The sequence below is a fragment of the Thalassophryne amazonica genome, chromosome 15 (genome assembly GCF_902500255.1).
Source record: "Thalassophryne amazonica chromosome 15, fThaAma1.1, whole genome shotgun sequence".
NCBI lineage: Eukaryota > Metazoa > Chordata > Actinopteri > Batrachoidiformes > Batrachoididae > Thalassophryne > Thalassophryne amazonica.
The window spans coordinates 13,214,169-13,231,422 of record NC_047117.1 but is presented as its reverse complement, the minus strand read 5'-3'; the positions used below and the strand labels follow the sequence as shown (position 1 = coordinate 13,231,422).

The window sequence follows — 17,254 nt, the reverse complement described above, 5'->3', positions numbered from 1 at the left end:
GTGAACACAGGGTGGACCAATTTTTAGAGGGGACCATTTGGTCGGCAACACCAAGCCCAGATAAATGAGTAGACATCTGGCGTAAATTCTGACACATCTATAGGTAGATATTTGATTATAGTGGTGAAGAAAGAAGACAGAACAGAATAACTACACACACGTGTAGCTGAATAAATTTTGCCATACTTACCTGTTTCTCATTAATTTTCTGTCCGGCTGCAGAGATTCCATCTAAACACTTGGAGATGATTGGCTGCACCTTCTTCTCAATGCCCGAAAACTGGCAGTAGCCACCCGCCAGCCGCCGGATTCTGCGCTCATCCATGTCCTGCAGTTTCTATCCAGCATGTGCACATACTTTTGTTAACACCACAACCAACACAAACCTGGATATTGTAGCTTAGCTCACAGTCATGACTTACGTATGGCAACAATTTTTCACCATTCAAAATGAAGGACACCTGTAGAATTTTAGAGTGCAGTGCGTGCTTTAATCTCTTGAGTTACATTATGGTAACAGAATTACAGTGACAGCAAAATCTAGCTGACCTGTTTCAACACCTGCATTAACTGTGCAAGAAGCAGTTCCATAAAACGACATCTTGCAAACACACAAACTACAAACAAATATAACCTACAGCACATATAACAGTTTAGCTTGATAAAGTGTTGGCTGCAAATTCTCACAATGCATGCAAAAAGATGTGTTGCAACACAAGTACTCCCCAACACAAAATCAATGAATTACAAATAAAATAATAAAACTCAAAAATAAAGCTGGTTTAAGTGAAAGAGAGGAAAAAAAAAAAAAAATCAACGATAATGTAAATAAATAAAAGTAGTCAGCAGTACCAACCAGGTATATTTTGTTCGTGTGAATTTTCAGCAGATGTGTTATCAAATGAAATTGTTGCATGTGCTGTAGGTTAAGTAAGTAGCATAAGTAATAATAAGTTACATTTAAAAGTAAGTATACGAGGTCTATTAGAAAAGTATCCGACCTTATTATTTTTTTCAAAAACCATATGGATTTGAATCACGTGTGATTACATCAGACATGCTTGAACCCTCGTGGGCATGCAAGAGTTTTTTCACGCCTGTCGGTTACGTCATTCGCCTGTGGGCAGTCTTTGAGTGAGGAGTCGCCCACCCTCTCGTCGATTTTTTTCATTGTTTAGGAATGGCTCAGAGACTGCTGCTTTATTTGATAAATTTTTTCAAAACTGTAAGGCACAACTGAGTGGACACCATTCGATAAATTCAGCTGGTTTTCGGTAAAAATTTTAACGGCTGATGAGAGATTTTGGTCTGGTAGTGTCGCCGTAAGGACGGCCCACGGCGCCTGACGGCGATCTGCGCTTCGAGGCGGCAGCGTCTCGCCGCTTCAAGTTGAAAACTTCCACATTTCAGGCTCTGTTGACCAAGTAAGTCGTCAGAGAACAGAGAACTTTCAGAAGAAGTCGGCATGAGGAGTTTATTCGGACATTCCATTGTTAACGGACATTTTGTAATGAAAGAACGTGTGGGCAGAGTCGCATGTCGGGCCGGACCCGACCGCGGGGGGTCGCGACAGGAAAAACACCTCCGTTGGAAACCTTAATGGGCAAGTTGGAACATGCCCAAGCTGTTAAACAATTTCTCAGTTACTCACTTGTTGAAAGCCATCAAAAGCCGCCTGAATTTTACAAATGGTTTTCAACACGGAGGTGTTTTTCCTGTCGCGGCGCACACAGATTCACCGAGTCGTCACGGAAACGACTCGGTGAATCTGCGCGCACGTCTTTCATTAAAAAATGTCCTTAAACAGTGGAATGTCCGCATAAAGTCCTCATGCCGGCCTCTTCTGAATCTTCTCTGTTCTCTCACGACGTCCTGGGTGAATTAAGCCTTAAATTAGGATGTTTTCAGGTCGAAACAGGCCGACGACGGCGCCTGGAAGCGCTGCATGACGTCCCGCTCCGTGGGAAGTCCTTACACCGACAGAAACACCCCATAATCTCTCATCAGCCGTTAAACTTTTCACCGAAAACAAGCTTAATTTCTCGAATAGTGTCCACTTGGATATTCCTCACAGGTCCACAAAAAATTTTGATAAAGCAACACGCGCCGTCTCGAGCAGCGTGTGAAACAAAGGAATTCAGCCAAGAGGGCGGGACCACATCTCACTCAAGGCCTGCCCACAGGGAAATGACGTCACCGACACGCGTGAAAAAACTCACGCATGCGCACGAGGGCTCAAGCATGATTGGTGTAATCGCACGTCATTCAAATCCATATAGTTAAAAAAAAATAAATAAAAGGGTCGGTTTATTATGTAATAGACCTCGTATTTGTGTTCTGTGTTTCCTTAATTTGGAAGGTTTTATTTCTGAACTACTTGTAGAATTGATACATTTTTTTATTTTTTTATTATTATTGTATTTGTGTTTTCTGTATTTGCTAGTTTTTTTGTTTGTTTGTTTTAAGTGCTGTAGCCTCTCATAACCACTGTACACATATGTCCACAAGGTTCCAATTTAATTAAACTTGTTTGTTTGCAAGATAATGACCAGCGTAGCAATGCAGAAAAACAATTATTCCCCTTATTTCTCTTGCACAATTATGTTTTATTTTTCCAGACAATGCACTGTTTACTTAATCTCATCAAGGCTTTTATTTATTTATTAAATAAATGAATGAATCTGGTGATGAATAAAGTGATGAAAAAGCACAGACATGGTATGCCTCAGGACATTGGTGCCCTGTTCATAAGACAGCGATTGTGTGTGCGAATATCATTATAACTTAGTGTTTGAACACAATATGTTGAGTATTATGCAAAATGTATGTGAACAGAGAAGAGAAAAATGAAATGGCAGGAGGTGGCTCACATCAGCAGGTGTCTGAAATCACTTGTGTGGCACACGTGTTTGTTTGTGTGCGTCTCACATTGTAGATCTGTGGGATCTCTGTGAAGTAGAAGTAGTTCTGTTCCTTGTTGTATTTCTGGAGCTGCGCTGCATAGTCGTTCCTGCACTCCTCCGCTGTGTGCATACGAGCATGCGCATGCTGCCTGGCCTTGAGATCGGAGGATCAATGGAACAACAGACAAGGAGGAGCGCAAAAAAAATAAAAGGTTGAGGGGAGAAAAGACGTAAAATAAAATGCAAAGTGGGTGAAATACAAAAATAGGTAACGTGAGAAAGAAGAGAAGGAGGCAGACAAGTAAATTTATTATTAAAAAGTTAAATGAAATTGAGTGTGCAGATGTTAACGCCAACGTGTATGTGCGTTTACTTTCTCGACATCCATCTTGGTGGCGTTTGTGTCACTTTCGATTTTTTCTGCTTGTTGTGTGGCTTTCTCTGCCTCCGCCCACTCCTTTGCAAAGCGCTTCTTAGTCTGAAAACACACACACGTACACACACTAATGAATAAAACAGCAGTAATATCAGCAATAGGGTTTAAGTATGGAGTACATAATACATTGAAAAAGTTGGACAGCGCTAAAGTTTCTTTTAAGTGGACCTGAAACGTCTTTACGGCACATCTATCTGGAGTTAATTAACCCCACCACCTCTACCCAAACCAATGAGACACAACGGTATGAACACCATATCATGAGTGGAATTCAAGGTTCATGTTTTTACATCCCTATTAAAAAGTTCAGGCCTGTCCAACACACCTTTGATGATTTCTTTGGTTAAAAAAATAAATAAATAAAATTTATTATTATTTTTTGAAAAATTACTTTTGGGCAGCCACAATAACAACAAAACAATAACAACATATTAAAAAAAATATCACATCAGTGGTACAAAACATTTGAATTCAACTATTCAAAATAAATTTTCTACAACGCTGTGCTAATCTTAGCAGACAGTTCCTGTATGTTTACCACATACTATGTAGTGCATGAGAAATACGAGTAGTTCCAATTTTTTTTATTTTTTTTTATATCACCAGCAATATAAGCTGGAAATAATTTTTGAAAAAGCAAGAACCTATTAATAACAATATTATGCACTCCATTTTCAGCATTCTTTAACAGGATTTTTCTTACACCTGTCAAAGGTTAGTGTAGAACTTGACTGCTTGACAAGGTCTAACAGTTTTCCTTCGCTATTCGAAGTGTTCATTAAACAGAAACTGCTAAGATTTTATATCCCCATTTTCAATGTTTTACAGAGAAACAATACAAACAGATAACTTAACTTTAAATCATAATTAATACATTCAAATTACTTAAACCCCTGTTACCTAGGTGCAGGGTCTGTTCTGCGGTCACTGCATGGTCACAAAATCACGCCGAATGCGGTACGTCACCAAAGACTATGTGCACAGTCTGTTTGGATTATGTGTGCATTCCCCCCACTGGCGTGCGCCTGACAGCACATACATGTAAACACCTCATGGAACATTTTAATATACAAGTAGGTACATTAGGTTCATTGTGGATTCACCACAGTTTTGTCCTTTTATCATGAATTGTACGTATAATCCAGAGTTTGACTCACAGAACTGCGTTGTTTGGCTCAGTTGTTTTCCAGCCATTAAAAAAAAAAAAAAAATCCAGTGAAAGGTCTTAATTATACATGTCAGTTTTCTGCAGATTTAGTTGACGACGCCCGTGTGAAACACACAAGCAGACAAGATCAATCCAAACTGAAGACTGAAAAATTAACCATTTAATATTGAGTGCTTTCTCTCTCTGTCTTAACAGTGAGGACATATGACAGCAAACTGCTCAAAATCCAGCATATAGGTGAAAAAGCGGCAGATGTGTGTGGAAATGTGACGTCATTTGTAACGCACCAAATCCACGGAAGAGAGCACCGCACAAGGACCGTTCAAGAGGTTACACAGAAAGGTGTTTTCACATCCCCTCTGCAGATCAGGCGCATTTTAAGCTGCACAATGGACACATAACTGCTTCCATCTTGTGTAATAGACCCCTTAAAGTTAAGAGGTTATTGGTGGGTACGAACATTGTTTTAACAGAAAGTCTTGTGATAGCAGCAGCCGTCCTGTTTCAACTTGCTGCATTTTCTGTCTTCCGCCAGCTGTTTTCACAGAGTAGTTGTTCAGCACTGCCACCTGCTGTGTTGGAGAATATGGCAACAGAAAATGCCATGGCTGTATGGCAGGTGGCATTTAGCTTTAGCAGATACCTTTAGCTATTTGCTAATTCTGCAAGTTAAAAGTTATTTAAAGAGAATGTATCTACAGCTTCTACACCTAACACCTACACCTCACCATAAATTGCTAACTATGGTGTCAATTTTAAAGAGAGAGAGAGAGAAAATTTTTAGCACTATCTTGATCACAGGAAACTACATTTCTCAGTATCTACTGGTCCCAGCACCTGTGTTTTGGTTTAATATGTGCACAGTAACAGTGAACTAGTGTGTCGTCCCCGTCTAGCATTATAGTCTATGACAGAATCCCACGAGAATCTCTAAAAATGTCACAAAAAACACCCGTAACACAGCAACGGATGCCACTCACACTTTCCAGCTGTTTAAAGCTGCTCTCTAAGGTCTGCTGGGCCTTCTTGGCATCTGAGAGGTGCTGCAAAAGAAAGCAGCGGCGGTAAACAGGTTGAGGTTTAAGACGATCATTTGCAACCTATCACCCCTCCCTTTCCCAATTATCGCTCTGTCCGTCCCACTCTTACCGCTTTACGCTCTTGTTTGAGGTCCTGTAGATACTTGGTGAGATCCACACCAATGCTTGTCATCATGTTTTCAGCAATCAGTTCCCGTTGGCCAGCATAGTCATTCAGCTCATTCAGGATCTCCTGGAATGATGCATGATTGCTGAATCTGTATGAGGGGAAGGGATAAAGTACCAAATAATGCATTTCACCAAGATAATTCAATCATTCAAATTCTGTCAATTGTAGTGACAGCAGACCAAGCAGCTCATTCCACTCTTCCCTATCCTCTGCCACGTCTTCTACTTATCCTTGAGAAACCTGAGGTGTTCCCAAGCCACCAGCCTCCAAGTGTGTTCTGGATATTCACTGGGGCCTCCTCTCAGTTGGGCGTGCCTGGAAGGGCATCCATACCAGATGCCTGAATCACCTCAACTGGCATCTTTCAATATGAAGAAGCAGCAGCTCTATTCTGAGTTGCTCCCAGATATTCAATCTTCTCTCCTTGCCCCTGAGAGTAAGAGCAGATACAGAACGGAGAAACCTCATTTTCGCCACTTGTATTTGCTCTTGTTCTTTTGATCGTTACCCAAAGCTGGTGACCACAGGTGAGGATAGGTACAGCCTCTGCGAGGGGTCTCTACCAGGTCACAGTATTATCAAAGCACTGGTATATGTTTGGTACACTTACAGGTGTTACCATCTCTATATGTTCGACATATCAGCACTGGATGTGGTGAGCCATTAGTCTGCTGTTTTGTACTGGAGCTTTGAGTGCTTTCAAACAGTTCATATCATCTCTCAAAGCATGGAGTTGACACAACAAACAACATCCACAGTGAGTTTTTGAAACATATTCATGCTTTGCTTTTCTTTTAAAATCTGTGCACATCCTCTGGCTGTGTTAGTGTGAAACCAACAGCACCAAAAATAGAACACCTGTTTTAACCTGTGATTTAAAACAAATAAACACTCAGCTTTGCTTTTTTTTTTTGTCTCCCCCAAATGTAGTCTCTTTCTGAGGATGGCACCAGATAAAAGCACAGATAAAACCTTCTTACTTGTCAGTCGGATAGTGCTTTCTCCATAAATATACAAATTCTCCATTCCTACTGCACACTGTGCAGGCGAGGGCCTTAGCCATAGGAAAAGAGGATAGAACACCCCCGCCCCCCACCTCAACACCCTTAGAGTAAAGGTCCACTTCTGAAGACATGTTTTACATATACTACTACTACTAATATTTTAACAAGTAAAATGTTTAATTAGTATTACTCTGTGCCTTAGTTTAATACAATTTGGCAATAAGTGGAATTGATGAGCCATTATTTACATGTCTGGTGAATTTAATTTTTCTGCATAACAAGTGTAATTAAAAAAGTATTAAAAAGTTGGGTTATACACAACAACATGCACTACAATTTCCGCATGGATTTAAATCAAATTTATACAAGTAGCATTAAGCACATAAATGTATTAATACCATGATACTTATAGAGTATTGGCCATCCAGTGATACATACTGCATTGCATCGACGTTTGAAAAATGATATAGCCTTAGCATCCACAGGACCTCAGACTGGGAGCCATTTAGCCTTTGGCAATTATTTCACATTAGAGAATGTACTTACATAGGTGTCAAAGGGGAAACTGCAGTGGAGCTCTAAATGAACTCAAAACCACATTTTTCCAAACACTAAATCTGAACTGTGTGGATACTAACATGTCCTGGCAGGTCAGGCCACATCTAGGAATATAGAACTGTGACACATCCACCACACTGTGGAGCCACCCTGGGTCCTACCTGGCAGCCACCAAAGCAGAAAACCAGTCCATCCCTACCTCCCAAAAGTAGCCATTTATCTGCCACAGCCAAGTAGTGAGTGAGCGTCCTCTTGGCCTTTCAGGTGCTCAGGTCCTCAGCACTGAGGCACTTCTATGCTGGATCATACTTAGGAAAGTATGCCAGAGGGCTCCAGTAGAGTAGATGATGCTCCCTCACAGTGGAAATACTGCAGCTTATTTTAGTTTCCATAAGTAAGTGTTTTTTTTTTTTTTGACACAAAGTCTTTCCACCAGTACCCAAGAATTCTCTGGACAGACTAAGTACCAAGATCCCAGAACCATGAATGTCACTGCTGTGAGTCCATCAACAAGTTTAACGCTTTCACCACATACACTGATAAGTCACTGGATCTTGATCCAGGACAAATGCAAATCCAGACAGTGACTCTTCACTCAGCTTCTCAAGTGCTGCAATCAGGGCATCCATTGATTCATGGAAAGCTCAAATTGGAGGGGAAAAGCTTTTTGAGCTCCACAGACCTGGAAGTGGGCAGGTCTCTGTTGGTAAATACACCTACTTTTGGTCTGGTTGCTCCAATAGTTTGAAAACCAAGTAAGTTGCAGTTTCTATGGTGGACCAACTAGTTCTGACTCAGATGTCAACCCACCAATGAACACATTGTAAGGCTCAGACTGGTTGGTTCAGTGTAAGCTCTGTGGTCAGTTATATCTTGGTCAGGGAGATGTTTTGATTCGCAGCTTCGCTCGGTCACAGAAGTGACACCCTTCTGGTCATGGCTCAGCGTTTCTCGACTGGATCCTGATTTCAGCCTCTACTGTGGCACCATTGCGTACTCCAATGATGGTGGCGTAACTTAGGAGATCAATCATGTTCCCGAAGGAAGATGTTGAAGAGTTTTGTAGAACTGCAATATCTATAGAAGCAGATTCAGTTCAGATCCTGCAGACTGAGATCTGCTTGGCGTCACAGACTTAATCTGGCTGGACTTCAAGATGTGACTGTTTCGCAAGAGTTTCCACACAATCTGGGTGGAGGACCTACAAACATGGAAAAAACAAATGACCCTTCATAAAAGGATTTCTTTAAATGGGAGTCCAGCACTCAGCGGCTCGGTTGCTAGCAGTGTAGTAAATGACCAGGTTGTAAAAAGTGAACTTCTCCTTTTAACAGAGGTGAGGAATAAAGAATGGACATGACTCGCTCACTTGCAGTCTTGCTCTTCCTTGCTCCCTCGTTTGGCATACTTCCTTGTTAGATTCCTACAAAAACAGTTACAAATACAGGGATATTAAATACTGTAATACTGGGAAGTTAACCAAACTTAAACATTTTGAGGAAACTGTTGACCTCTAAGCAAAGTTAACTCAAAATTTAAGCACTAATAATTATCTTGTGGAAAGTTAACTTGGTACCTTAGTGTTAAATTAACTTCATATTTTCCAGTACATTGTACTCATTAAAAACAGTTCATCAACCAATTAAAAATATGAAATGTGACTATTTGGCACAAATATGGCACATCCATTAAACAGTGACCCCAAGATGACTAATGATTTTGGGATCAAAGGTCAGTGAAGCATACTCCGTAAAAATATAGAACGCAAAATAACTCACTCATCTTCAACCACTTACTCCAATTAAGGGTCATGGGGGCTGGAGCCTATCCCAGCAGCCAAAGGGCGTGAGGCAGGGTACACCCTGGGCAGGACGCCAGTCTGTCACAGGGCCAATATAGACAAACTAACAGATTCACACCCGACATTTAAAGTTTCCAATCAACCTAACCTGTATGTCTTTGGATTTGGGAGGAAGCCAGAGCACCCGGAGGGGACCCACGCAAACACAGGGAGAACATGCAAGCGCCACACAGAAAGGCCACAGGTGGGAATTGATCCCACGGCCTTCTTGCTGTAAGGCAACAGTGCCAACCACTAAGCTACCGTGCTGCCGAGAGCGCAATAACGTCTTTCCTAATTGTCTGATCGTCTGATTGTCAGCAAACATGCTAGGTGAGTTCGCCATGGTGACCTCCAAGAAGCCTATTGATTTGGGGGTCATAAGGTCAAGATCAGTGAACTGTACTTTGTAAAAGCCAGAAAAGCATCACTTGTCAATGGTAAGTTTATGAATGTTTGCCCAGAGTGCAGACTTTTTGTTGTTGAGTTCCAGCATATATATAAAAACAACATACAAGTTTTGACGGTTGAAAAATTGAAATGGAAAAAAATAAATAAATAAATAAATACTGTCAACATTAAGAAAACATAAGAATGCAAAAAAAAAAAAGCACACCTGAGTTGCTTGGCGTAGTTCTGTTCTATTTCCGTGCGTTCCTTCACAAACTTTATGTAACGCTCCAACAGGTCAAGGCCTGACTGTGTATGTTTGTCGATGACATCACACTGGTCCTACAAGACAAACACACACACACACAAATTCTAAAGTCAACTCAAACATAAGCGGCATGTGACAGTTTGCAGAAACCTGGCTGTATAGCTCATGAAGACTGGAACTACAGTACGTCATTCCAGGGTCACTACTGGAATACTGAATGCTACCAGCTTTATTTTTATTTTTTTTAGACAATTCTGTTGTCTTCTTTCCAAGCTAGATTTACCATTTAATTTGATTTATGCTCCAAGCTTCGATGATGGTTATAAACTCTGAAGAAGAGAAGAAAAAGAGGCACACTGGTGTCAGTGGTCCTTTCCGGAGTCTGAAGCATAGAGCAGATGAGAGGCTACGACTGCCGAAAGAGGTAGCGTGACCAGGCATTTCAATTTCAATTCAATTTATTTATAGCACCAAATCGCAACAAAGCTGCCTCAAGGCGTTTCACACAAGTAAGGTCTAACCTTACCAACCTCTAGAACAAACACACAGGTGACAGTGAAGGAAAAAACTCCCTCTGATGATATTGAGGAAGAAACCTCAAGCAGACGAGACTCAAACGGGTGACCGACTGTTTAGGCCATTCTAACAGTTACAAGATTTTGCAAAGTTTTACAAAACAGAGCACAACAAAACACACGGGAATCAATCTCAGGTCTACCTAGCGCTCATCCAATTCCTAATCTCAATAAGCTACCTGCTCGGCAACTTTTCGCGAATGTTGGACGGTCACAAAATGAACTGCATCACAGATGCAAGAGGGTAAAAAAAGTTATTTCCAGGATGGCAAATATGGAAATCTAATCATGTGCAAAAAGTGAAGTCAAGGCAATTGAAGATATTACCAAAACAAAAATACACATACGAGGTCTGTCAATAAAGTAATGGTCCTTTTTATTTTTTTAAAAAACTATATGGATTTCATTCATATGTTTTTACGTCAGACATGCTTGAACCCTCGTGCGCATCCGTGAGTTTTTCCACACCTGTCGGTTACGTCACTCGCCTGTGAGCATGCCTTGGGAAGGAGAGGACAAGTTTGGACATGCCTATCTCGGCTTTCAATGCTTACCAGTCCAGTAAGTATCAGAGAAATTGTGGAGAGCTGGGCATGTCCAAACTTGTCCTCTAACACTCCGAAACGGAGGTGTTCCTTTGTCTCGCTTCCACAGCGAATCGGTCCTGACGCGCGAAGCCTCCGCGCGGCTTTCCATGACAAAATCTCTTGTTAAAAGTGAAATCTGCCGGAAAATGGCTGATGTCCAGCTCTTGTGATAACCAGAGAAAGAGCACACGATGGTCTCGTATCCACAGAGCCATCCGTTTAGAAATGATCCGGTGGTTTGTGCCTCGTCGTCGCAGCTCGGAACGCGGCGCGCCGACCGTCCTTAAAGCTGTAGTAACAGTCCTTATTCTCTGTGAAGCCCGTAAAATTTTCACCGAAAGGCAGATAAATTTTTCAAATGGTTTCTAGGTGCCAGTCTCTAACAGCTTCTGAAAAAATTCTGATGGGAAAAAAAGTCCTTTTCATTCCGCCCTTTCCAGACAATGAAAACCCGACGAGGGGGCGGGACCACTCCTTCCCAAGGCGTCCTCACAGGCGAATGACGTAACCAACAGGCGTGGAAAAACTCACGCATGCGCACGAGGGTTCAGGCATGTCTGACGTAAAAACATATGAATGAAATCCATATAGTTTTTGAAAAAAATAAAAAGGACCGTTACTTTATTGACAGACCTCGTACAGTGTATAGGAGACCAAGGCTGCAGCTAACATGTATTTTCATAATAAAGAAAATAATTGATCTATTTTGCTTAGATTTATCAATTAGATGTTGCATCCATAAAATTATAGAATAAGGTGAAAAATGGCGCTCAATGTTTAGGAGAGTACAAGATGCCTTCAAATGTTTTTGTCCACAACCCAGAGACATTCAGTTTACTACCAGATAGGCGTAAAGAAAGTTTTCAAATTTAAGAAGCTGAAATCAGAGATTTTAGGATTAAAAAAAAAAAACTCAAAATAATTGATTTTCATAATAGTTGCTGATTAATTTAATATTCAATTAATCATTGCAGCTCCAAAGGCGACTGTCTGAATCATTATCAGGCAGTTTCGCTGGATTGAAAAGTACTGAAACATTAAGCGACGAGAGCTACAGTTGAGGTGTATAATCCACCACACATGTAGCATCCGACCTTCTCTTATTCATTCTCTGATTCTCACATACAAAACCTGGAAAAGGCGTAGAGGACAAAAGTGAGCACCAGCGATACTCTACTTTCAACATTCCTCTCTTTGGCTCTTCATAGCACCATCCCTTCTTTAACAGGCAAACCTGTTGGACAGGTCTACATTTCCCTGCTGGCTTGTACTTATAGAACAACTCAACGTGCCGTACAGTAAAAGCCAGAATGAGTCCAACAATGGCATTCTGGGAAGGTATTTATGGTCTAACACTGCAAAGACAAACTGAAAATAAAATCATGCCACAGACTGTTTTAGCAAAGACAGACATTTTCAAGTGTGATTTTCTCCCCCATCCCTATTCTAATCGTTTTGAGTCTTCTTTTAAAAATATCTGAATTCTCTGACTTCAACTTCTTAAATGTGAATATTTTCTGGTTTCTTTACTCCTCTCTGACAGTGAACTGAGTATCTTTGGGTTGTGGGCAAAACAAGACATTTATAGCCGTCATCTTGGGCTTTGAGAAACACTGATCGAATTTTTTTTTTTTTTTTTTACCATTTATGGACCAAACAACTAATGCTTAATCCAGAAACAATATATTAATTGATAGTAACAATAACAGTTCACTGCAGCCCCATGAAATATGTCAGGATTTTATTCTGTGTTTTTGGGAGAGACAAAGCTGTGTGCACAATTTTCAGTTGTTTTTTTTGTTTTGTTTTTCTTTATGACTGCCTTTTTTTTTAATATTTGAATGCAAGCTTGAAAGTCATTGGTAAAATATATGGTTCTGATTGATAAATGAACAAAGGCATAATTGTCTAATTCGAAAATCAACAGTAAGACAGCAGATCAGAGGTGGATCTGCATGTTGATTTGGCACAACTTTTACAGTGGATGCCCTTCCTGATGCAGCTCCACATTATCTGGAGAAAGGGGCATTCTGGGTTTTGAACTGGGAACCTTCTGCACTGGAAACAAGCACATTCAACTGCTTTTTCACCACCCCTGCACAAAATCACCAGAAAAATAAAAAAAAGAATTGGTTGATAAATTGAGTAATTGAAAAAAAAAAAATCAATAGATTAATAGATCATAAAATAATTGTTAAGTGTAGCCCTACTGATTATGATAATGAACTACATTAAACGTCTTTGCAACAATGTACTGGAGATTTTTCCCCTTATTAACTAATGGGCAGTGTTGCCACAGTTACTATGAAAAGTTACTTTATTAGTTTCTTTATGAAGATACTTCATTAGCAGCTGCTGAATGTAACTAATAAGGTAACTAGTAATCTAAGTTAGAATACTAGTTACCTCATTAGTTACATTTAGCACCTGCCTGCAAGTTGTCTGCAGATGCTAATGAAGTAACTGTATAAAGTAACTGTATAATGTCACGGTATAAAGTAACTTTTCAAAGTAACTGTGGCAACAATGCTAATGGGTACTGAGAAATGGTACGTAAATGGAGCCAAAATCTTGATAACTGCCGAAATATCAACAAGTGTCTTGGCAAACACTGCTTCCATGGATAACTGGCTGGGTAATGTAATTTACTTTCCAAGCGCGTCACAAAATTTTAAATCACATTTCCTAGTGATCACAAATTTGGATGAACCCGCCCTGTCACATTTGAGCATTTAAGATATTCCAAAGTGTGGGCTTGTATCAAACAGAATTAAGTCTTTAGGTTTATCTTTACTCTGGCCATGATCCAGGCACAAAGGTGCCTCAGTTTTAAGGACCCTCAACAGGTGGAGGGGATGCCCACGTTGCACCTGGCTGCAACATGTAGATGGTGGGTTTTGAGTGGTGGGAATGAATCGATTGCCATCCAGGACCCAAGGTTGTTCCATGGTGTGGTGGATGTGGCACCAGTGCATGGTCCCTAAGCAGAGTGTTTTGATGCCACAGTCATACTACAGTCATACCACAGTCATATGTATATATATATATATATTGATATCGGTTTAGGTGTGTAGGAATTTATGTGTATATGTGGCAAAGGGTATTACTGGTTGTGGGGAAGAAGGGGTAGGGATAAATAAGCTGATGCTTCACCCTACCCCTTTTCGGACATGTTGGGTACACAGTAGGAACTTTTTTGTTGTTGTCTTTACTGATCTATCTTGTAATTGTTGTTGTATCAAATGTTCGAAATAAACAGTTTTCATACTGATATAAGTCATCCTCAGTGGAATTGAAGCTAAATGGAGATCATACCGTAACACTGGTGCCCTGGTTAAGAGACAACTAGGAAGAAGAAACCAGAGGACAGAACGTAGTCTTAGAAGGACTGAACTGAATCAAGAAGCAGACTGAGTTGCAGAGTGAAACAGAAAAACAAACTCAAAAGAAAGATTATCCACTTCCAGTTCTGTGCATATTCTTCCCATTTCTGCTGCTACGCCCTTCTGCTTACAGTAGCACAGCTGCTTTCTTGTACATCTGTGTGTTTGCGTGAGCAAAGGAAACACTGATAGAGAACCAGAGCCTTCAGGAATGAGATAGTCATTAGCTCGAGTGAGCCTCCACCCTGTGACTGACTGTCCCAAAGGCCTCTCAAAGCCCTGGAACCAGTCTGACAAGTCCCACCCTGAACTATGACGAAACACGGGCGGCCACAGCAGAGTCTCCTGAGCCACACGGAACCAAAGTCTGACTGCATCTTGGTAAGAACAACAGAGATGTAGTGAGCACACGTGTCAACTCAGTTTCTCTGGGCTGGCAATATTTTATATGATATATTACCATCATGTTTTTAAATAAAATTCAAGAGTTGGTGATTAACAGACCATAAATAAAAAGAAAAACAACTGTTTTATGGGTGTTGACAAGTGCTGCTGATGTCAACAAATTAGTTTGAATGTTTGCCCTTTATCCTTTATTCACCGATTCATCAATAGTTTATAAGGTTTATTAATCAGTGGATTGATTTTTTTTAGATTGCTGAAAAGGATGTACAATATCACTTCTTTGAAATGTACTTTATACATCATTCTTTTTCGCTTTCTTCTCAAAATACTATCACTTAGTTTTCAGATGTAATTTTGCTTTTATATCTCATTGCATGCTTGAGTTCTTTGTCCCTTTTCTTGTTCTTTGTTGTTTTCTCCACCAAGGCATTTTAAGATGGGGCCTGGATTTGTTTACAGTCACATATGTTGATGTAGTTCTTGGATCACTGGGAGGAATATGTGGCAATAAGTGATCCAATGTTCATTAGATTGGGCCTGATTTGAAAAGACATTAGTCAATGTTGGGTTCAAATGCTGGGTCCAAATTCGCACTGTGTGTGAAGGGTGCCGAAGATTTGTCCGACTCTCCAGGACTGTATTAGATTATCAGAAATGGACACGTGTGAATTTGTAGTTAAAAAGGTTCAAGGTTCTTTGTTGTCTCTGCATCAATAACATGGAAGTTGATAACTTTGAGAAGGTGTATTTGCTTCCATCTTTTGACTCTGTGCTCAGCTTTCTTCTGGACTCTGGAATATCCCGTCAATTGATGTAGGAAAAAAAACATAGAGTCTTGTACTTACAAATCCAATGTTCGAGTGTGTGCTTACAGTATCTCTCAGAAAAATGGAAGTTGGTGAGAATATTTAATATTAACCAAAATAGACAGTGATGAAGAAGTACGTACTATAAGCTCTGGCGATTCGGTAGCCTAACGCCGATGAGAGTCTACAACTCTACCTGGACAAGACATCGGCCTGATTCAGGCCAACACCCATTTACAGCTTAAAGTATCTTGTCCAAGGACACATAAGTAATAGGAGCCGTAATCAAACCCAGGTCTACATACTGGTAGCCAAAGAGATGAATAAATGCTAAAGGGGGCATGGCCATTGCCAATAGACTGCACTCCTACAACACGTTTTCCTTTGAACTAGAAGGTCAAAGCACTTTATGCTAACAACTGCACACCAGGAGCAACTTGGTCTGGATATGAACAGAGGATCCTCTGTTCTCAAAGCCACCATGGTGACCTCTAGACCGTCACCTTCCCTTTCATTGAAGCAGCAAGTCACTCATAGCTCAGGCCACAGTGTAAACAAAGCAACACGCTTGGTGTTTACACCGTAGAAGTAGCAGGACTTTGGACAAAGGGATCCTATCTATGAATCATTGGTATTCAATATGTGAACACTTCTGTCAGGCACAGTGTGTGACGGGAGAGAATTCTCTTCTTATGAATGAGGCTTATCGCTGATATCTTTCTGGGGGAGAGGCTGTCAAAAACATAAGTCAATCTTGATATGTATTAAAATGTTATAACTGCACGGATAACAATGAAACCAAGAACAAAAACAAAAGACATCTATGTGATATTTATGTAAAGACATTTACATAAAAGTGTGAGATAAATGAAATGGCCTGGCATGATTAAGAGTAAACAACCAAAAGAACATCTAACTGCAACAGTCATTTCTCACCTTAATGGAGGTATAGTTGTGCTCTAATGTGTATTTATAGCTTTGTTAAATGTGTCCTTATGCAACAGCAGTGAGTAAGGATACAGATGAATAAACTTTATAGATATTAAAAAGTGCACAAAGGGATTCTTGTAATTTTGTATTAAAAAGTTTGACTGCAGCCTCAATTAGCTCACATATAAGGCTCAGCAGGTGTCAGGACAGGAGATACAGAATCATGCTCCATCCATGCATCAGTCTTTGTTTCACCAATATGGGGGTCCTTCAACAATAGAGGGGTAAGACCTGTACAACCCCAATTCCAATGAAGTTGGGATGTTTTGTGAGATGTAAATAAAAACAGAATACAATGATTTGCAAATCCTCTTCAACCTATATTCAATTGAATACACCACAAAGGCAAGATATTTAATGTTCAAACTGATAAACTTTATTGTTTTTGTGCAAATATTTGCTCATTTTGAAATGAATGTCTGCAACACATTTCAAAAAAGCTGGGACAGGGGCAACAAAAGACTGGGAAAGTTGATGAATGCTCAAAGAACACCTGTTTGGAACATTCCACAGGTCAACAGGTTAACTGGAAACAGGTGAGTGTCATGATTAGGTATAAAAGGAGCATCTGCAAAAGGCTCAGCCGTTCACAAGCAAAGATCGGGTGAGGATCATGACTTTGTGAAAAACTGTGTGAAAGAAATAGTCCAACAGTTTAAGAACAATGTTTCTCAACATTCAAGTGCAAGGAATTTAGGGATTCCATCATCTACAGTCCATAATATAATCAGA

General features: G+C 40.3%; 1 protein-coding gene across 2 annotated transcripts in view; it reads right to left on the bottom strand.

Moving 5' to 3' along the window:
* The window catches only part of LOC117525831 (cdc42-interacting protein 4 homolog), a 49,094-nt gene that overhangs the window by 20,612 nt on the left and 11,228 nt on the right, over positions 1-17,254 (bottom strand). For both annotated transcript variants that reach the window (XM_034187760.1, XM_034187761.1), the window contains exons 2-8: positions 9,735-9,850; positions 8,648-8,701; positions 5,657-5,804; positions 5,488-5,550; positions 3,277-3,381; positions 2,929-3,057; positions 191-337 (exon numbers count right to left, since the gene is read on the bottom strand). In XM_034187760.1, coding sequence (XP_034043651.1) covers positions 191-337; positions 2,929-3,057; positions 3,277-3,381; positions 5,488-5,550; positions 5,657-5,804; positions 8,648-8,701; positions 9,735-9,850 — 762 coding nt within the window. The remainder of the gene's footprint in view (positions 1-190; positions 338-2,928; positions 3,058-3,276; positions 3,382-5,487; positions 5,551-5,656; positions 5,805-8,647; positions 8,702-9,734; positions 9,851-17,254) is intronic.